Here is a 22610-nt window from a genome sequence, read left to right on the forward strand (position 1 = left end):
GGCCCCGGGAGCGGCGCGGCGTGCGCAGCTGTAGCCGGGGCCCTGACAGCGGGCTTACGGCGACAGGCGCTCGTTACACGGGTGCCCCGTAGTTTCCCGACCGTCACGTTTCTTTGCCTTTAACCTTCGTGGCATCTCCCGATGCCTGCGCATCCAATAGTTCCGTTTCTGCAGGCTTGTACAACGAAAGGGTATGATTTCTGCACGGACCGCTAGCACTCGCCAGCTGGAGTATCATAAAGATTACCATCAAAACCCAATTATAGGAGACCACTTTGTGCCAGATTTGACTCCCGCGTACCTCAGGAGCCGTTAAAAACCTGAAGGTACTTCATTCCCAGTACAGCAGCTTGTAAGAAACACGATCCAGCCGGCTATACTGCCTCCCTCCAGAATTACTCTGAATGTTCTGCTTACTTTCAAATGCAAGAAGCTTAAAGTGATTAGAGCTACTCCTGTGAATTATTTAGCTATTCAGTAGGAAGCTAAAGGCTTTACTGTAACTTTTTATCAGACAGACTTGCTCTAAAATATTGATCACAACAGATGTTATACCTTGCTGAATCCCGAACTGGGATTTAGAAAACCCACCCACTGATTTTTTGGAACTGATTATGCTGTTGTGCTAACAGTGGGTATGAGCGGAGTGTTTCCACTTCAGGGAGACTGCAGCAAAGATGCTTCTAGAAAAGCAGAAAAACAGTATTAGAGGACAGGCTAACACCTTCGTCATGTGCAATGCTGAAGGCATGGGAGCAGAGGAGACCTGGCACTGTACCAGCTCAAGCATAACGTGGTAAAATGTTCCAAAAAGATAAGAAATAAAAGGAACTTTCGCTTCTTTGTATGTCAACAGATGTCTGTAGCAAAGGGTAGATGTCTCATTTTCTTGGCAGTGGTCAGATATTGTCACCTTGGAAATCGCACATCCAGCAAATCCTGCAGTGGGCAAGAGACAAAAAGGCCGGGAGAGGAAAGAGAACAGCACTAGAAGTAAGAGGCCATGGGGTCTAGGAAGCAGGAATCTAACAATACCAGGTGTTAATTCCTGCTTCTGCCAATGAGTCACTCACTATGTGACCACAAGTCATTTAATCAATGTATGTCTCATTCTTGATCTAGAACAGGAAGAACATTCAAAAGGAGATTGCATTACTCAGCTAATTAGTCAACACAAACCAGAGGCCTGCGCAGCTCTTGCGCAATTAACTGAGGGTCAGTAACAGAGAACGCTTCCCGGGTGTTTCTGTTTCCAGCACTGATGCTGGCATGCTGCAAGTCCCCATGCCAAGAATTGTTGAGGTAGGAGAAACACCTTCACATTATTCTGAGACACACAGAACTGACTGACTGAAAATTAGCTTTAGAAAGCAACGCATCCACATAAAGACTGCAATTTTGACTGACCCTGTGCTGTTAGGAAAATTGGATCTGGGTCCAGACACCTCAGTAGGGTTTATATTCAATCCACCCCCACCTGAAGCTCTTGGGAGCAAACTTTGTTGCTCATCTCACATTCCCAGTCTGAAAGCAGAAGTTCTCCCTTGTTCTGGTCTGACATAGCCCTAGGGGATTTTTTAGGGTTTGGTTTTTTTTTTTTCCCCCCCTGACAGGCTCTAAAGATGGTAAAGAAGCCAAGCAAAACATGGCCCAAGCCATGCTGGACCACATCAGCCCAGCAACAGTTTTCTTGCAAGACAATTGCCAAGTCTAAAAGTGGGACTGTTGGCCCTATAAGGAATATTGGAGCTAAGCAAGTATGCTTTACAGAAAAGAAATGTGGCTAAGTCCATCTTATAAGGAGAGGTTCAGGAGCAGAACAGCTTGCAGGGCTGTCCTTGGCAGTGGAGACTGTGTCTTCCACCCTACGGGGAACATCAAGAGGCAGCTCACTAGGGCACAGGGAAATGCAGCTTTATCTGCTTGTTCAAACCCAGCTGCTTTCCCGGCTAGCCACACGGGGTTCCTGCCCTCTCATTTTCCTTTGCTTAATTAAGCTGCACTGTGCTGGAGCTGCCACTGACCCAGTTCCCAGAGGCCCTCCTGCTCCCTTCGTTAACTCTGAAGGGTGGGAGGATGTCGCAGATGGAAAGTCCCTTCCAAGGGACAATGGGAAGCTTACTCTCACTTTCACTCTGGATTGTTAATCAGTGACCCTGCCTTCACCACAGGCTGATCCACCCATCTGTGGAATGCTATCCAGTACCAGCCCCTTCTTAAACTTTTTTTTTCCAAAACTTTCCCCCCCCCCCCCCCCCCCCCCCCCAAAAAAAAAAAAAGATTATGTAGCTTGGATAGGATTTACCCTATTCCCAACTGTTCGCCCCTTTGCCTGTACACCCCATCACCTGATAATTTATATATACATTGCAAATGCGTTAGGATAGCAGTATTTTCTTTGTTCTGTGTTTGTACAGCCCTTTGCACTTTATGTCCCTTGTGCAGGACTCGGATTCCTGTGCATTCCAGCAATAAGGAAACTAACAGAGCTATCACTATGCAGGACAAAAAAAAAAAAAAGTTCTGGTTTGGAGTGTCTGATTTTACTTTCCATTGTCACAGCCAAGTCTGTAAAAGCATGGAAGGAAAGCAGCCAACCAAGTGATCTGATTTCTACAGATATGTGAAGGCCACAGGAGAGCTGGCTGCCACCTCATTCAAACCCTTCTCCAAGCCTATCACAAGGGATGCTCTGCTTGTTCATTATATTTCAGCAAGAAGCACCACCAGTTCACACAAGCTTTCCAGAACATGAGGCAAATCAACAGCAATGGCAACAATACTTGTTCACAAGAAGGCAAAGGTCAGTATTTCTACCTATACTTTTGCTGCTGTGAACAGGTACTAACTTGAAAATCAATTTCTGCAGCAGAGTCTTTTCTGTGGTCTGCTGCCTTTCCTATCTCACGCCTAGAGCATGCAACGGCACACTTTTCCAGGCTTTGCTGGTGAGAGATTTAGCACACATGGTCCTAAACAGACTACGTCCTGCTGGGCATAGAGGAGCACAGGAGGCATTCCAGTTGCACATAGAAACTTTGTTCTCAGCTTTTAAATATCATCAGGGAAGCAGAAAACCCCTCAGAAACTTCAGTGTTTTCAAAGAAAAGCTGGGGCAAATGGTCAAGCTTCCTACAACTAACTAATCAGATAGAAGCAGCAAAACTCCAAAACCAGGAAACCCAGCAAAAGCCTGAGATCTTCTGGGATAGTTGATAATCAGGGGCTTTGCTCTAACCGCAGACAACACTTGTATGAATCAAAACGGAATGCCAACTCTCGTCACCCCTCCACCCTTTGGAAGCTGAGCGCCTAACTTGTAATTATGTAAAAACCTTCCATCCCTTCCTTCCTATCCCATCATCCTGTTTCTGGGGATATCCCCCTTCATGAAATGATGCTGCAGCATCCTCTGAAGCAGGCTGTTTCATTTTCAGCAGTATTTATATTCAGACACAAGCCCTATGTTTCCTCTTGCTCCTCTCAGGCTGCTGCTCTGGCTGAGCAGCAGCATTTGCTCTTATGCCCTGCCTGCCTGAACTGGAGACAAAGTGCAACAGAGGGCCACCAGCATAAATCCAAAGAGAGACCGAACTGCCCCATGTTACTCTTAACTAACTCTCCCTTTCAAACTCTCCATTATGCTTGTGCCTGACTGCTCAGGCAGAATAGGGGCAAGCTGGCCTCATGCCAAGACCAAAGCAACTGCTGTGGTTTTGTGTTCACAGCACTTACCTGATTCTGTAGTTTGCTGAATATTTTCCCATCCCAGACCCTTCGCTCTGTGTGGCAGATAAGAAAAAAAAGCCTCCAGTTCAGGAAAAGCAGGGAACACGTGTGAGAAACTCCTGGCTGTCTCCGAGGTTTTTCCCTGCCTGGCTATTCCACTGAAGCCATTCACCTGAGGTTTTACTGTTTGTTTCATTAAAGTGTTTAACTCCCTTCCCCACGCCCTGGCAGTAGGAAATCTTTGATGCATCTCAGCCCTTCATTCTATCCTAGACGCTGAGGATGCTGCTGTCCTAGTCTTGCCAGCCCCAGCTCTCAACAAATGACCTCAGTGCACACAGCTCTTTCCTAAGACAGGTCAAAGATGTCCTTTCCACAAGCTATTGCAAATTGTCCCTTGACTCCTCAGAGCTGACCTAATCATACCAGAGCAGAAACTGGGATTTGAGCTCAGACTGCTGCTGATAAAAAGCTGCGCATTTATTCATCGACTAGAAAAGCTGCATTGGGTCAAAACAAAGACCTGTCTCCCCCAATATCTGTCTTCAATAGTGGCTAATAGTAGATGCCCAGGAGGGAATATAAGACTGGTTGAATGTATAGTAGTATGCCTCAGTCCGTGTCTTACACAAATTCTCTCTCATCTCATTTTGAGCCCATGTAAACTTTCAGCACCCACAGTCTCTCATGGCAGAATGCCATGCTACACAGGGCATGAAGTTGTTTGAACCTACCATCAGCTAATTTAATTTGAATCCCTAGTTCTTGTATTGGAAGAGACAGGGAACAATCAATTCTCATTTACTTTCTCAAGGCCACTTGGGATTTTATAGATCTCCATTGAATTGTCCCTTAATCATCTCTCCTGCAGGCTGAAGAACCACCCTGCCAGGAAGGGCTGCCTGGCCGGCGATTTGAGTTGGGGAGAGGTGCCACCATCCCAGACTCGGCTGCAGCAGCTCCTCTGCTGTGATGTCTCTGCCACAGCTGCATTTCTAACATCCAGTTCCTCACCTGCTCACCTCACAGGTCCTGCCTCTCTCAAGTCCTTCTTTAGGTTAGCTAACCTTTGGCAACAAAGGAAATCGCTGCTGCAGATGTGGTCTTGCTTTCCCATGCACCCCACTCAGAGTATGAATTAATGCACTTAAGGCCAAGATGAAAACAAATTCACACAGGCAGATAACAAGCTCTTAGTGCTGAGAAAAAGAGAAGTCTCATGTGTGAAAATATCCTAATGCAAGAATTAAGGTTTTTTTCTTTCTTTTGAAAAACTCAAAATAATAATAGTAAGCACTAGAGGAGCTGGCTGATTTACTTTCACACCTGCTCCTGCTTTCTTAAAATCCCTGTCTGCCTGCTTACTCCAGGCACCCCGTGCAGAAAGCCATAATTAAAAACATGTTGGGGGTCAGGAAAGGGAGGAAGACCAAGCACTGAGTCTTAAAAAAGGCTTATTTGAGAAAAGATTCAGGTGGAATTTTCTTTTGTCAAGACCAGTAAGCAAAGAATACATCCACAGGGATCCTAATGCCACTTTAATTGGAGGACTTTCAAACTCTGCACTGCGATTCTCTCCTTCTCAGTGTCCTTTGAGATGTTAGAATAGAAGTAAAAAGACCTTTAAACATAATTCCCCTTCCATACACATCTGCTAGTTTTTAGCACACAGAGACATGGGATAAGAGTTGATACCAAGCAAGATTCAGAGATTTACCTGAAGAAAATCTGAAAAAAAATCAGATTATGAGCCCATGTATTTGAGATTCTTCTGTCTTTTGCCAAAGTGGAGAAGAACATTGAACCAAATAGTCCTAAACTCCACCTGCGAACAAAGCCCACCCAGGAACTGTCCTATACTCTGACAAAGGGATAGGATCTCATTAGGACTGAAGGGTGGTTTGGCCAGCACACCTGAACTGGACTATTGACCCAGGGACCAAAAATCTCTTCTTGTTAGACCTGGACTTTTCTGCATGTGCTCAGGAGGCCAGCAACTGCTGCACACTTCTTCAGATGTGCCTTTGCCGCCCTTGTAAAACTCACCCTCAGCAATGAGAACCACATCAGCTTCCCAGACAGAGTGCATGGAGAGTACTAGAAGAGGGCAGAAGTCTTCTCCAGAGCCCTAATGTACGACCAGCGAGGTCCAAAGCATCTGCTGTTTTTCAGCTCACCAGTTTTGTCCCCAAGACATAGACTCTCGAGGTACTGCCAAGAAAATCCACACCACAGCAGAGCAGTTACTGCTGAGCAAACACCTCCTTGGATTTAAACCCCAAAAGCATTCACCCTGTTGTTCTTCTCAACACGGCAAAACTAGTGTCTCCAGCAGACTCCAACACATGGCAAGTGTGATCTGTTTAGTCTACCTTTTCCTCTCTCATATATAATGCTGCATTATAAGACCATGGGCAAAAGTCAGGCTAGAAGAGAAGTAGGGAAGTCCGCTTCTCTCATTCAGATGTGGCCATAGGCACAAAGAACCCAGGTGTTAGCCTTCTCTCTTCTGCCAAAAGACGCTACACAACCCCATCACATACTGCCTCTTCAGAGAGAACAGGGCTATGACTCACCCCAGGGCATAAAGGAAACAAACTCATTGTCATTAAAAAGCTATTATCTTTAATGAAAGCTGCAGAAGGTTCAAAGTGGCCAGAAGTCTTATTTAGAAAATAGGAAAGATAAATACTTTAATAAAAAGCTTTTAGTGGTTTTCTCTCTGGGTCTTTTGCTTTCCCAAAGAAGAGGAAAGGAAACCAGCCAACTTTTTCTGAACCTGGCACTTTGTTTTCTTTTCCTAAGAGAAAATAAAGGAACATTTTGTGAGACTCTGAGCTATGAGAGAGGACCCTATAAACAAGGTAAGCCGTATTCCTTACCCTAAGCAGAAGAAAAGCCGTGAACAGGTTTGCATTCAAGTCAAACCTGGAATTTTCCTCTAGTCTGTGAAAGTCCAGGGTGACACCTGACTCCACAAAGCATTACTAGGAATCTTTTAAATCCAGAATAACCCCATGACAAGGCACACTCTCTAGCAGAAAGAACACAATGCCTAAAAACCTGTATCAATTCCACAAGCTACATGACCCCCTCCCACATTAAATCAAAAGCAGTGTCTCACTTTTCAGATTCCTCCCAAACTAGCTCCATTCTCATGGTTTCACCAGCTGCCTCCACAGACAGCTGCCTCCTCGTTCAGCCCTTGCACCTTTGCATCCTCCTCCAGCAACACTTCTGCAGCCCACGCCACACTGTGAGATGGCTGCAGGAGCAGCAGACAGCAGCAGCCTTCCCTCCCTTCACTGACTCGGGCTGCAGCTCAGTGCCTCCTGCTTCTATAGCCCGTGGGATTTTGGTGCTGGTGTTTAAGGATGGAAGAGATCAACAGGGACACGTATAATACAGCCAGGGACTTCTCCCAGCAGGTCTTTCCTTACTCCAAAGAACCTGTGGCTCACCTAGAAGATGAAACTTTTTGTCTTCTTTAGCACAGACCATTTTACTCCCTTCCTATGAGGAATCTCCAAGTGTGCATGAGAAGGTACAGAAGAAATAAGAAATGCACGCATATCGCAGAAACAGCAGCCCAGTTCACACCCCACAAAATCAGCCTTCCCAGTCACTGTCAGATCATCCTGTCTCACCTAAGTTGATCACTTTCACTAATGTGTTCTCAACGTAAGAGTCTGGGACTCTGGGCCACCATTTCTCCTTCTCTTTAGTCACAAGGCAACAGTTGCAAATTGGCATAGGCCAGAATCCAGACACCTTCATTTTTTCACAAGTGGCTATTGATAAGATTAAGATGAAATAGCTAAAACGTCTTCATTTTCTGTAACTGATAAATCTAAAAGAAACATCAAAGTTTTTTTTACAATGGTTTTCCTATAAGAGACAACAAAAAATAGATATTGTCCTTCCATGCAGCATAAGACTCCGGATAAATTAATCCACCCACAGCTAAAGAAAACCCCATTTATTTAACGAATTGTCAAGTCAGTTGAGCTGCTTTATGAGTCAGCAATTGCAAACGGGCCACATGCAAGTTGCAGCATCAGCCTTCAGGGTGACACAGTACCACTTGTCCTCTGGGACCCTGTGGTGGTGAATTTCTTCTCCCTCTCCAGGATGATTTACAAACTTGGGAAGTCTCACTAGTCCTTAGCATAAGTAATGAGTTCGGCAGTTAAGCGACCCTTGACTGTGCCCCGAACTCTTACACAGCTGAGACAGGGAGTTATGCTGTGCGGCTCAAGGACTCCTGCTGCCCGGCGGAGGCAGGGGACAGGAGTAGAGATAGCCAGTTCTCTCTCATAACAACCTTGAGACATTACAGTCTTCCCCTGACAATCTTGGAGCATCCCATATCTATGTTTTAAGTTATTCACAGACAGCCTCAGAGCTTTCCTTAACTGCACGTGAAATGGTACCAGCGCAGCTGGGATTCCACCAATTTTTTGATGACAAAAGTCAATCATCTCCCGAACCTATAAACAGCGGTACTAAGTGATGCCCTTTGAGCTCTCCTGGACCGCAGTGGGCTGTGACCAGCATCTCCCTCCGAGTGGGATGCCTCTGAGGTCGCAAACTTTCCTGTTTGTGAAAATCTGAGGTATGTTGCCAAAAGCTGATATGACCTGGGCTGATTTTCTCTGTTCCTTGAGGCTTGACCCTTCACCTGTTGAGAAAGATGCCGAAGCGTTTGACCTGAATCTTTTCAGTGGCCTCGAGGGGAATTTTTAACAGGTATACCTCTTTTACTCTCTTATATGTATGTCTCTTAGTGTCTTTATGCATGCATGTGTACTAGCCTGCATAATCTATAGTAAGTATATTATAGCAAGTATATTATAAGTTATTACTTTCAAATTTATACTTAAATTACTGTTGTGAATCTTATTCAACTGTGAATGAATTTTGGGCTGCTATTATACTCATAATCCCTTTAGATATAAACCGTTGACCAAGTCTGGGACTAGGAGTCAATCCAGCCACACCTAGACTCTAACAGGAGTTTAGAAAGCAAGGGGGTCTTCTCTGAACCTCGTGACTCAACGGGAGAGTCTCCCCTACTTTTCCACATTCCCGATCTTTGCACAAATCACAAGAAATTAATTCTAACTCAATTTTTATTTGTAATATTTCTTTTTACCCTATTACATTTTTGGTCTCTATATACATAAGTTTAGTCTGATTCTAACTTAATTTTCCTGAGTGCATTTCATCCACGTACTAAGTAATAGGGCAAACCTTGGCATCGAATTCTGTGAAGCCGCACTTTCATATAAATTTCTATTAAATCATTTTTCTATTGTTAATACAATTGGAAGTGATTCTTTAAGCAGTCCAACCCCCTCCTCTCTCTTATTCCCCCAGCAACAGACCCTGTACAACGCAGGAACAGTTGGGAATAGTCTTCAGTACGGTTTCTTCAATGCAGTTATCACCCAGGCCATGCATTTTTCACTCTGCTAAATCTCTCCCCAGATGTTAGGCAGAAAAGCAAACCAAGTGGAAAGCAGATCCTAAAGTGCTATAGATGCTGCTTAAACAGGACGCTGAGGTGTCTCTCTAAATTGAAGAGCATGCTTAAAATACAGTACTTGAAATACTACTCTGCACACAGACATAACTGTTTGATTAACTAGGCTCTGTAATGAGCTATACAAGCTGCAAAAGAAAGCAGATACACTTACTATTACTGTTCCTGTTTTTAAGTTGCAAGTTCATTGCACATCCTAAGAAACCTTGGCTTTAAATAAATCTCTCCAATAAACTGAACACATGTTAGTATTTGACTGAGGTGAAATTTGAAAGACAATTGGTTTAGTACCAATGTACATTTCAGAAATTTAAATTGCCCCATTGGAAAATGGTTGAGTATTGCCAACAATAGCCAAGCTTTTAGCTGACACTGCTCACTGCTAACTACATTAACAGAAAGAGCAACTGATTTCTGATTACACTGCCTGAATCTGCAGTCCAGGTGCTGCCTGTATCACACAGTCACACTGACTTTGTTTTATACACGTCAAATTGTCAAGAAGCCAAAGAGGCCAGAGCGCAGACCCCAGTTTAATCTCTGCTGTGCAGAGTTCCTGGAGTCCACAAAGGGGAAGACTCCTGGTCTGATCCACACCTCTGCCTGGCAGAGATAATCTTAGTGCATTGCATCTCATGGATGCAATGAGTCAGACACATCTGGTGCAATCTGCCTACCAAGTGGCATGAAAATTACTGTTTCAATGTTGTAAGCAAAGCCTGATCCTGCTGCGTCCTATCGACCGAGTAGGCTTTGTTTGTGCTGGCAGTTTCCCATCATCACTGGGTCTTCTCACTGGACCAAGCATTTGTAGGACTAGACCCATAGCAAGTAAGTCCTACTTTCTGGGCCCCTCCTCAGCTTTGGAGCTACACTGCCTCTTGAAATGTACCCATTTCCCCTTGCTTTAACAGGAGAAAGGTAGTAAATTGACCCTTGTAAAGTTACAGCTAATCTATAAAGAAGCAGATGTTTATTTGCAATAGGGTACCACTTAGGTGATGAAACCAGAGGCCTTCTCTACAATGGGTATTTCCACAAGAGATTCAAGGCCACCCACATGCACAAATTCACTCCCTGCAGATGATAGCTGAACACTTCACAGAACATTAAGAAGCAGCACAGAAACTTGATGAAAAATAGAGCTAAAAACCAAAGCATTGACCCAAACTCACAGAAGTAACCTCTCAGCACGGAGGGTTCTTTTTGTGACTGGCATTTCTGAGTGCAACTAGGAAGCAGCATGCAGTAATAGCAGAGATGAAAATAAACAGAACCTGTAACACTACCTCACCTATTTAACAGCTTTATTCAATTGATACAATCAACATGACAGAAATGGTCATGTTTATTTTCTTAAAAGAGACCAGAAGCTGTCGTGGGCACAGGAAGGCATTGACCAGTCAAGCACTCATGTCTCTTGGGCAAAACCAAGTCACCAGGGCACTCTGTACTTTGCAATTTAGTAAATGCAAAGAGGAAAAGATTTTGCTTTATTTTACTTGGAATAAGGTTCACTGGTTTTTTTTCCCCTCTCCTCTAGAAATTAACTTTTTTACTATTTCAACACTATTTCAGCTGTGCCCAGGTTTGAATTATAGAACTCTGGGAGAAACTTAATTTACCTCCTCAAAGCACATTCCTCTTTTCAATACCCAGGCTCCTACTCAGATTCATGAAAAATGATGCCATAAATTACAACATGAAGAAAAAATCTTGTAAACAACAAGATAAAGAAATTAAGTGTGTGAGGAAAACATTTCTTTTCCCTTCGCTATTAAAGTGTTTTATATAAACAAGCTGTAAAACTCCACCAAGGTATTTCCAATGGAATTTAGTTTTCATTGCTAAGAAACTTGCTATATTTTTCTTACAGTAACTGTGGAAAGTAGCTTATTAAAGAACCCCTAGTGCCTTGTGGAAAGATATGGGGTAGAAAAAGTTTGATCTAAAACAATTCAGCAGATGGAGATGTTTCTAGACAGCATGTTCAGAAGACTGCAGTGTGGGAGTCCTTTATTTCTTATCAGTAAGGATAATTGCATGAAAAGAGGGGTTTCCTGTTATTCTCATATCAGCAGGTGCATTCTTTTGTTGATGAAAATCACCATTAGTCACCATGGAAGTTTTAACAGTGATACAAGCAGAGGATGCTAAGATTTGGGAAGAACGGGTTAACTGCACCTTCTCCTTCTGTTTTTTTTCTGAACTGTTTTTGCCCTGGGACCTCACAACAAGTTTACACAGGCAGACTACCGAGTCCAATTCTTCAGGTCTTCTGGTAGGATCTGCCCTTTAGCCTATTGCCTGCAGGATGTGGGCCACAAGTCCCTACATATTTTCTACAGTGTAGAGATCACTAGCAATTTTTGACAAGTTAGATTAATTGTGCTATGGATGGTAAAGGAATGCATTTTGCTGAATGACTAGAGCTGCCTACAGACCTCACAGCTATTGTTCAGTAGCTGGACCGGGATTTTATCCTAACACGTCACAGAGAAACAAGTTAAGAGCTTTTTTGGTTTCTTTTCCCAAAACTGTATTTCCATGGACCTATGTGACCCTGCCAAGTTGCTTTAAAAATCAATAGAAGTGTTGTACATTTCTGTTCCATCTGCAGCATAGCATTGCTATCAACACTGTCTGACTCACAGCCTTAAAGAAAACAGTCAGAAGTAGACATCTGGATGACAGAAGAGGTCACTAGACTTTAAATAATGACATTCTGAAGGGAGTTTTAATAACATTCCTAATGAGTCCAAGAAATTGGCATTATAAGCCCAAATCACCTCAATACTATCTCTGAATACTCATTTTGTATCTCTGCCCATAATGAAAATAAAGCTTAACAGTATTCAACATGGCCAAAGGAAAGGGAGCCACAAAAACAGCTCACAAGCACCACAAATCTAAATCTTGAGGAAACTTCCATGTGTGAAATTCAGATTTTAAAAATTATAATCATGTTGATAATCACATCTTGAACCCATGGTGATACTCAGTGCTTTGGAAAGGGAGATGGATGAAAAATGATCCGCAAAGGCTTTTCCAATGCCTGGCCCCATCCATGCAACCAGCTTGTAGCCACTAGACATTGCTTGTATGCCATCCCCTCACTGAAGAGGCTGGGCATGATGATTTTAATGGATGTGGCCAAGACACTGAGGAATCCGTATTTATGGCAAAAAATCTGACAGTTTCTGCCAGCCATGATGAACTGAACCAGTGACTTCAACTCAGTTCATAGCAAGTGCACAGCTCCTTCCACCTCCATACACCCTTGTGACAGAGAGCCTGATGAAGCTTTAGTCTCCTTGGATGTCAGAAATACATGGACAATCAAAAACCTAATTCACTTGAACTATTACCAGTTTCCACATGTATGTTTGTGTTAAATAACTTGGTTGTCCATGCAACAGCAAACAGACTGGCAACGTATGTTGGATGTACAATAGATGACACCTTTCAGCAGGCAATATTTGGCCTACGTGGTCAGTCTGTTAGACAGGAGCTGTCTGAAGCTCGGTTTTGCTTCTTGCCTTATGTATCATTTATAGGACTTGCTTCCAGACTACACGTTCCCTTTTCCAGTGGACTCACTGCCTTGAACACCAAAAATTGAAAAGAACTGAAAGCATAAGGTGTTACAGTTCAGACTAAGAGCTACAGCTTATTTGTACCATCAGTGAACTAGGATCAGACAGAAGAGGCTGCCCAGGGATTATATTTGCCCAGTAAAACATGTTATCAACATTCAGCATGAAAGCAACCCCTACCTACAACCACCACCTTGACTTAGGTACAAAAAGCTCAGCTATGGGAAAATTGTGTAACTGCTGTTTATTTAACGACCACCTTGAAGGCAAAAACAAAACAAAAGAAGCTCACCCCATGAGATCTTTCCACCTCCACATGCTCAGTGCTCTGATAATAACAGGTCTCTGAATAAGACGACATGAAGATTATAAGGCTATTGCTAAGGGGCTGGATTCACTATTGTAATAAAGAAAATTTTTCTTAGCTGTCCTCTAATCCAGATGCTTACACAGCTACTGAGCTTCCTGGAGAGACTACCTCTTACACTGCTACCACTTAGGCTCTAACTCACCATTATACCAGCATAAACCTGCACCACGTTAGTATAAAACCACAGCTGACTCAAGTAGTATCTCTTACCAGGACTACACAGTCCAGTTGTACACAGTCCTTTGCAACATGGTCCAAAGGGGCCAAAACCCATTTTTGCTTCTACAAGTTAGACTGCCAACTGATCTGCTTTAGACAACTCACAACTAACTTTGACAGCAACTTGGATGAGTTACAGCTGCAGAAGCCAAGAGCTAGAGCACTGTGCACATGCATACAGATCTCACAGGACATGGGGACTGTTCCTACTGTTCCAGCTCCTGAGGTCTTTGCTCCCAGTATGAGGGAAATGAAGATGAGTAAACCCTGTGAGATCCTGTCTTCCGTTAGCCTTGCAGACCTCTCATGCAGCTTTATATCTTCATTCTCCCACCTCTTGAGCCACAGTTGAGGGAACAACAATGCTGTGATGGATAGACAGACTCCTGCCATCAGACAGAGGGGATATCTGACAACACCCAGATAAGGGTGAGCTTTCGTCTTCAGTGTGAGGGAAAATCATTAGGCTCATCCATGGATACGTGCCTTTGCCAGATACCCTGTCAGAATTCAGAGAGGGAGAAGGCAGCTCATGGGAGACTGTGACCTTTCCATTTTCTTTAAAGAAAAAATAAAAATAAATAATTAAAAAAGGAGAAAAACAGCAGGAGGGAGAACCCACCAACGCCACTTCCAGAATCCTGCAACACAAAGTAAGAGGCACCCACTTGCAACTTGGAAGGAAAAGGCTGCATCACATCTCTCAGGCAACAGGCTGTGACATCCTTTGTGCCTGTTGCATCCAGTTCACATAGCATGGTGAACCCTGCACCCAACAGCTATGCCCCAAGTCTGGCAGTCAGACAGAGCCCTGATTCTGCTTTGTCACTGAGAAAATCCATCTGTGCTTCCCCCCTGCTCTGCTCTAGTCCTGCAAGTACTTTCCTCCAGGACGGGGGCGGGGGAGGAAGGCAGGAAAAGAACATCAAGGACTAGATTTGTATCTGCTTGATAAACTAACAAGATGACTCAGAAGTTGACCCCTTCTCACCAAGCCTTCCACTTGCCAAAGGGCTATGCAACAGCAGGTCTACCTGGTCAGCTCTGCTAGAAAAAAAGCCAGGTTTGCATGCAAATACATTCACCAAGTCACTGTAACTCATGCTGAGACCTGATCAGCATTCCTCTCACCCCCACCAATGTTGCTACTTACCTTTACAGCCAGCAACCTCACTCACAAGGGCTTCAACACCACTTTGGTACCCAGCATATCATCCAGGACCAAAGGAAAGACTGAGTCCTGGTTTTGGCTGGGATAGAGTTAATTTTCTTCCTAGTAGCTGGTACAGTGCTGTTTTGAGTTTAGTATGAGAATAATGTTGATAACACGCTGATGTTTTTATTGTTGCTAAGTAGCACTTATCCCAAGTTAAGGATTTTTCAGTTTCCCATGCTCTGCCAGCAAGCAGGTGCACAAGCTCGGAGGGAACATAGCCAGGACAGCTGACCTGAACTAGCCAAAAGGATATTCCGTACCATAGAACATCATGTTCAGTATATAAACTGGGGGGAGTTGGCTGGGAGGGACGGATCACTGCTCAGGCATTGGTCAGTGCATGGTGAACAATTCCATTGTGCATCACTTGTCTTTTCTTGAATCTAATTTTTCTCTTTTTGTTATATTCCTTTTCATTACAATAACTATTATTGTTATATTATTATTATTATTGTTATTATATTTTAGTTATTAATCTGTTCTTATCTTAACCCATGAGTTTGATTTTTTTTTTTATTTTTTTTTTTACAATTTTCCTCCCCATCCTTGTCAGGCATTGGAACAGGCTGAGTCACCATCCCTGGAGGTGTTCAAAAAACATGTAGATGTGACACTTCAGGACATGGTTTAGTGGGCATAGTGGTATTGGGTTGACAGTTGGACTCAATGATCTTAAAGGTCTTTTCCAACCTAAACAATTCTATGATTCTATGATCCCACTGGGAGGAAGGAGGAGTGAGCAAGTGGCTGCATGGTGTTTAGTTTCTGGCTGGGGTTAAACCATGACAGACTGGCAGAGATTATGTGTCATAGGTCGGAGAAGTGACAGAGAGGGTTTACAGAAGGAAATCATGACCAGCAGCACAAAATATGTGTCACCCTTGTGACACAACAGTAGCTGTTGTGAAGCATGTGCCTGACGTACAGGTTTAGGTTGGTTCCTAGCTTACAAGAGATGCACATTGCTGTTAGCACCTTTGGCAACCACTTTTTTCTCCAGGTGGTTTTCCCAAGCCCTACTAAGGTGTTTCCACAGCAATATAAATTGCTGACTAACAAAACTCCTCAGACACTTCCAGTCCTCCTCTGTAGATTTCGAAGAAAATTGCACCTATAAATATCCTGCTATAAAAGAGTGACAGTGAATACTCAAAGGAAAAGTCTGCTTTGAACTGCTGGTGTCACGGGCCTGATCCACACCCACTGAAAAATGGATTCACTCTCAAGACAAACCTTCCTCCATGAGTGCTATATCTCAGGGAAAAAATAAGTTTTTATCTCCTCTTGGTAGACAAAATTCTTGCAAACAGGAATGGAGACTAAGCCAGTGTAACATGTAACAATTACAGCAACACCCTGGTGTGCCTGCAGATGGTTTGCAACCATTTGCATGAGATAGCAACCATCTTTCTTCATCAGCAGGCCATTAAATTCTCCAGCTGGATTTGGGAAAATTGGTGAGGGTAAGGCAATGTCTACCATTGGCACAGCTGTGCAGCACAAAGAAAGTATACATACTCCAAGCTGCTAAACAAGGGCAGAGGTACGACTTAGTATTTCTTCTCACTGAGAAATGGTATCCAGAAATTAGCTGCTGCCTACAGGCCGGGTTCTATCCTGGACCCATGTGCAAGCATTCCACTATCTGTGGGAGGATCAAAAGCACGAGCCTCGCCCTTTCAGTTAAAGAGCTGCCCTGAACCAGAAGCAGTACGGTCTTGAAGACATTGCGGCCACCCACAGCGGGAAATGTAAGCATGTGTGGAGCAGAAAGCACGTGTGGTACTCTGGGCCAGCCCCTGGGTGCTGACACACTGCCCCAGCTTCGGAGAGCAGCTTCCAGGAACAGGCTTCAGGGAATCCACCTGGGCAAGCAGCACCACATGGGGCTGCATCTGCTTACCCACCACCCTCATGCACCAGCTGAGCCTCCTCAGCCCACTGGAAGGACACCTGCCACCCTGTCGGAGATGGGAAATGTGCCTTGCTTCTTCGTGCAGTCAATGCTGAGACCACTTCTCCAAAAGTTTGTCTGGCCCTGGACATCCTCGCTGAGAAAGGTTACATGAACCCAAGGGAGTCTATGCAAAGTAGAGAAATGAGGACAGCCCCTGGCTTTAATATTTGCTTTGAGAAAAGACTAGGGAAGTCAAGCTTATTCTCAGCACTAGAGGGAAGACTTCAAGGTGACCCAGCCACAGCATCCAAAACTGAACAGAGCAAGCGACAGGCACAGTGAACTGCAGACTATCCAGTGGACATTTTTCAAAATACAACACTGAAGAAATCAGGCAGATTCTCAGGTAACACAGACAGAAATGGCTCTGAACCTCTTTCCATGAACCCAAATCAACCTTAGGGAATATAATGGAATTGCTGCGATTTACAAACACCATGAATATGGTCTAGCACAATGACTATTTTTACCCATCACCAAGACAACTCTGTTACTACGTGCAAGCTGCCAGGTGTTTCCCATCCACATCATAAAGGACTTGAGCCCATTTCAGTCACTGGAAGCCCTGTGGCAAGGGCTGCATCCAGTCCTTGCTAGCCTCACATTGGCACTGAGCAGAGAAACAGGTGAAGATAATTTCTTCAGACCCAAGAGTACCTGTTTCTGTAAATGTGAAGAGAACCATCTCCAGCACTTTTCTCTAGAGTTTAATTTACTGTGGAACAATCTAGAAGGCTTTAGCACCAGTCTCTGGTAGGTATCATGTTGCAAAGGGGAGATTTTGGTGGTGTGTGCTGGGAACCTTGGCAGAAAGCTAGAGCTCCAGAGAGAGCACCAGGCCTCCCCCTACACAGCGAGCTGAACCCGAGCATCAACCAGGCAGTCTGAGCAAGAAAAGTCACAGCAGGGAGCAGAGGGACATAAACTACAGTTTTCTGCAAGATGAAGGCTGACAGAAGACAGCCAGGGCAGTGCCAAAGGGTATCAGCACTATCTGCACCCTATGCCCAACGCTTGGATGGGAAAGCGCCTGGGAACCCTAGGTGCTATAACAAACCAGCAGTTCCCACAGCACCAGAGACTTGGGCTGCACCAAGACACTTGGCTTCACCCCAACCACTGCAAGGGATCTGGCAAAAAGGGTGGAAGACCAACAGAAGTCTATAGCTGCAGAACATCTCTTTAAAACACTCCTTCAAACCCTCTCCTTCAAAAAAAGTCTTCCCCTTACTGCCTGTGGGGCAATCTGAGTGTCCTGAAACATGGGTCTTCCTAGGGCAATCACAAAACCAAGTTTTGCTTCGTTGCTGTCCATGATAACATCTAGCCTGTCAACACAACTGATGTGTCAGATAACTTAATCCATCACTGAGCAGAGAAGGAGGCAGAGGAAATAACACAAAAAGTAGAAGCAGCAATGAATGCAATGAATAAATGGACTGTGCTATCCCATAAACTAATGCAGCCACTTAACAGATGGGTCTAAAAGGAATATAATAATCACCATGCAGTCAAAAAGATGCCTGGGTCTTTGGGAATACAAATGTTAAACCTCTCACTGTGTATGAAAACATGCCTATTAAAAGCAACATCAGACAGAGAAATAATCTGTGCTATTTTCCTCTCAAATGCTCATGGCACCAAGAAACAGAGCTGTTAGAGAAAAGTAAACATTTACTTAAACATACCAGCCCCTGAGTGACTCCAGATTTCGGTTTTAGAAAGTTACACAAGTACATACAGCATCATCTGTTCCTGCTGTAATTGACAGAACTGACAATTCTCGCCTTCGTCCTCACTGTCCTGCTCAACCACTTCACAGCAGCAGAATATAAGCTCTGGACACACTGTGATTATCCTTTGCCAGCCTCTGAGAGCTAGTAGGGAGCGGTCTGTGCACAGAAAAAGCTCTAAGTCAGCCATTGTCCAAAACATACTTCCTGGCCCTCATCTCCTCATTCAAAACACCCAGCAGACACACTCAGGAGTTGACCAGGGCCTGCAAGAGTCAGGCAAGCAATGGGGCAACAAATGCCAAGGACAGCTCTGAGGAAGAAAGCTGAGCTACAAATTGCTTTAAATTCAGTGTTAAACCACCCCCCCACACACCTCACCCCATCTTTTATCAAAGGGCTGTATCAAGACATTTTCAAATGGGGTGATCGTACGTCCATGCTTGATACAGACAATAAAGTTCGATGGTTTCTCTATTAACTGGGAGGCATACTTCATTACTTGGCTGTAACACAGTGGTACTAGGAAGTCCATTGCAGCTCAAGTTTTTTAACAGCTCACAGTTACACACAGGAAAATTACCTGAGCTCATAGCACACCACATTGCTGAGAGCCCATAGCTGGCCACGGCCAAGTTCAGCCAGCTCTCCATTACCAAGGGTGTTTGGAGAAGCAGCAGAAGGTAGGATATCCTGTATTACAGAAAAAAAGATGTTCTACTACTAAAGAACATGACCCCCAGCCTGTGTTTACCAGCTGCACCTACCATTTACCCTCATTTTGCTGAAACTCTGCCCAGAGAGAGTTTTGGTAAAGGCAGCCATGATCACATTTTTGAGCATGGTATGTGGGAATTTGGAGCAAAGGTGTGGAAGGAGTGCCAGGGGACAGGATGCTCTCTAGACCCAAACTAGTTCCAGAACAGAGACAGATGTAAAATGAAACCACACCTAAGGTGCCTGGCTGTTTGCAGGCATATCAGAAACTCCAGCAGATGAAAGCTTTGAAACAAAAGCCTATCAGTACAGAAGAACTCCTCCACTTCTACTCCTCTAAATAAAAGCCTCTGGCAAGTTCAGATGTTACTTTTCGTGTCTGTCTCCACTTTGTCACACTTCTTGTTCTTACAGATAAGCTAATGACCACTGGTCCAGAGGTTTACTACAGCACACCACTGTAGTGACAAGGTGAAAGCATCTTAACTATATACACACAGGGAACAACTCAAACAGTTTGATGCAGAAACTCCATCTGGCCCTTACTAAGCTTTGGGCAACGCATGCACACAGCACCCCCTACAGCTGCCGGGTCAGAGGAGACCTCCAGATTCAGTTCTCACGCAGTTCAGTGCTTCCAACCAGCCTCTGCATCCAGACTAGAGAGCATTTACGGGTTGCCTACAATGGATCAGTTATCTTCAGACAGTTTTGTCTTCCATCCCTATGCATACGTGCAATAGCAGCAGTGTTTGAATCCTGGCCTGAGCAACTTTTCTTGGAGAGGTAATAAAACATGCAAAGAACATGTTCCAGCTACATCTGTCCTTACAGCTCCCACTGGACAACCAGCACTCTCCACTTCCTGAAGTACACTTGCTGGTAAGTATGCTCATTATGAAAGTAATTACCTTAGCAGCAGTTCTGATCCCTCATCAATATATTGTTTCAGGAGATCATGCTCCTTACATTAACTGAATGAGAAAAATCTCTATCCAGTTTAATGGAAGACTGCTCTGAATGCTGATGAATAGCTAATTTTCCATTGTTGCTGTTTCCTACTAAACATATATGTCAAAGGCCACTATCAGCTCAGATACCAAATCCCCTCCCGTAATCACTGAAACTGTTATTTATGCTTTTAAGTAGCAGAAATACCCTCTAAACTTATAACTGCTGTAAATATCTTCCAACCCATTACAGTATTAGTTAGGCTGTTGCTATCAGGCAGTAAAAATAACACAGCAGTACTTCAAATGCTGCAGGAAATCATTCCTTAAATGTTTCCTCAGCCTGTTATCCATGCCTCACTTTTGCCCTTCAGCTACTTCAAGCTGCATTGTCACCACTGGGTTAGCTAGCTCACTGCAGCCCCTGCGTGTGCACCCAGCTGCTTTCAGGCAGCAGCCCCTTGGTTGGCATTTAGCATGGACAACCCATCGGTTACAGGCTTCCACAGGCCCAGAACTAGCAACGCAGGAACCTTCAACAGCTGCCAGGTGGCCCTGCTCCTCAGGAGCCTAATGAGGCCGCGGGGGGATTAGTTTTTAACCCCATCCCTAATGCACATACCTGCTGCGCTACTGCCCAACAGCAGCACATGGGGAACAGCTACTTCCATCGTTAGGGCTGGGGTTTGAATCTGAACCTGCTGTCTGAGACACTGCAGGTTAGTATCTATCCCAATTCTTCTCATGAGCTTTATCTGAAGGAGCAATTTACTTCATTTGTATTGCCAGTGGGGTGTACAAATGCTACCAGACCAGGACCTGCATGAGACATCTGCCAAGGCCTGTTTGACTACATCACGCAGACACCACTCCTGACTGCCAGGCTAATGGGCACAGCAGATGGAGAATGCCTTCTCCCTCCCTGCAGAACAGACTTGCCACCGTTCAACACCTCTATGTGTGCAGACATTGTGCAGCACAGGTGCGTTGACCCAGATTTTTCACCCCTACTGAGGCCCGATGTGTACAGCCAGTTGATCTGGGATATGGAAGTCAGAGGTACGGGAAGCAATACATCTTCAGGCTCTTGACTACCTCTCTGGTATTAGGAAATTAGGCATTAGAAAAGCCTTTAGCTTCTCATTTAGTGGTTCCCTACTTCAGCACATATGTACAATTTATTTCATTCTCCTGCTCTGCAAACCTGGAAGTTTGCCAAAGAGCATCCAGGGGAAGACTGCAGGATCTGAATGAACATCTGTCACCAAGTCTCTCTAGCCAGAAGCAGTCATTCCTGTGAGCTGAACACACCGCACAAGGGAAACGTCCATAGCCTCACAGAAGCTGACATCAGCTTCCATTCCTTCCCAGACTGCTGTCACTTTTCTGTAAGACTCATGTACAGAAGAATTTGCAAAGCCAGTGACTTACCTGGGAACATGCTAATGCACACCTTTTACCAAGCCAGCTAAAATCCCAGCTGACTCATGTTCTACACCAGCTGCTCCCTGCACAGGATCTAAGGGAGAAGCTGAGGGACAGCCCTTGTCCAAATAGAAACAAAGTGCAGACTACGCCTCTCCTCTTGGTCCAGAAGACAGACCTGTTGTCGAACTTTAGCACCCAGCTGTTTACCTACAGAGAACTGTGCCCTAATGATGCTTCCTGCAGCACAGCAGCAGCCACAAGTCTCAGCTAAGCACTTTTACTTCAGGGTATCCGAAAAAGCTATATTGCCATGAGATCACGCCCCTTTCTCCTAGCTTGAAGCAGCAGGCAGCTCCATGTAAGCAATCACTACAAAGAAGCACTGTTGCCATCCAACTCCCCAAAACAATTACGAGATCCAGAAATGGGCTGTAAAAAGCATGTAAAGAGAATTTCAGTCGCCAGCTGAATTCACCCAGTACTCAGATTTTATTGAAAATAAGACTCTAAACGGTACAGAAACGCACACTGCACTGCAGCATCCAAGATGCCCCTTCCCACTTTACAGGCTGCCAATGATACATTACTAAAGCTTTCTGGATGACAGGGGAGAGCCAAGACTTGAATCCCCCTCTCGTTACACAGAAGGCCATCCTCCCATACTTGACAGTCACTCTCTAAGGAGAGGCTTCCTTACTTTTAATGATTATGGTAGGATAACACTAGCTGTCAGGTGGCGAATGCAGCCCTTGCAGACAAAAGCATCCAATTACACTAAAAATGCAGCAAGTTCCAGAATCCATTACCGTTAAATGCCTCATACCAAGAAAAATAACACCCTCCATCTGTAAGTTGGCAGGACACCAGTTTATCACTCCTGCTAGCTCTGAGAAAAGACCAGAGCTGTTGCAGGGCGATGTGAATGCTGTAGCTTGGACAAGCGATCACAGCCAGTAGCATGGAGAGGGACATCATTAGCAGAAGACAGCTTTCTGCTAGTACACTGAAATCACAGCAGATCCCAGGTCAACTTCTGACAAATCTCAACCTGTCAAGAAAACAGCCAACATTGTCAGTCCACTCTATCAGAAACAGCAAGTATATAGCTCTCAAATCCCCCCCCCCCCCCCCTTTAAAAACCCCAGGGGGG

The 22610-nt window shown here is 44.5% G+C and overlaps 1 protein-coding gene across 1 annotated transcript in view; it reads right to left on the reverse strand.

The window, feature by feature from the left end:
- LOC104833214 (somatomedin-B and thrombospondin type-1 domain-containing protein-like) overlaps positions 1-19190 on the reverse strand; it is a 31784-nt gene extending 12594 nt beyond the window's left edge. The window contains exons 1-3 of the mRNA XM_010569789.1: positions 19140-19190; positions 18949-19058; positions 59-226 (exon numbers count right to left, since the gene is read on the reverse strand). Of these exons, the coding sequence (XP_010568091.1) occupies positions 59-226; positions 18949-19058; positions 19140-19190 (329 nt within the window). The remainder of the gene's footprint in view (positions 1-58; positions 227-18948; positions 19059-19139) is intronic.
- Positions 19191-22610: the final 3420 nt, after the last annotated feature.

Source organism: Haliaeetus leucocephalus, unplaced genomic scaffold, assembly GCF_000737465.1.
Source record: "Haliaeetus leucocephalus isolate CR32 unplaced genomic scaffold, Haliaeetus_leucocephalus-4.0 Scaffold273, whole genome shotgun sequence".
NCBI classification, from domain to species: domain Eukaryota; kingdom Metazoa; phylum Chordata; class Aves; order Accipitriformes; family Accipitridae; genus Haliaeetus; species Haliaeetus leucocephalus.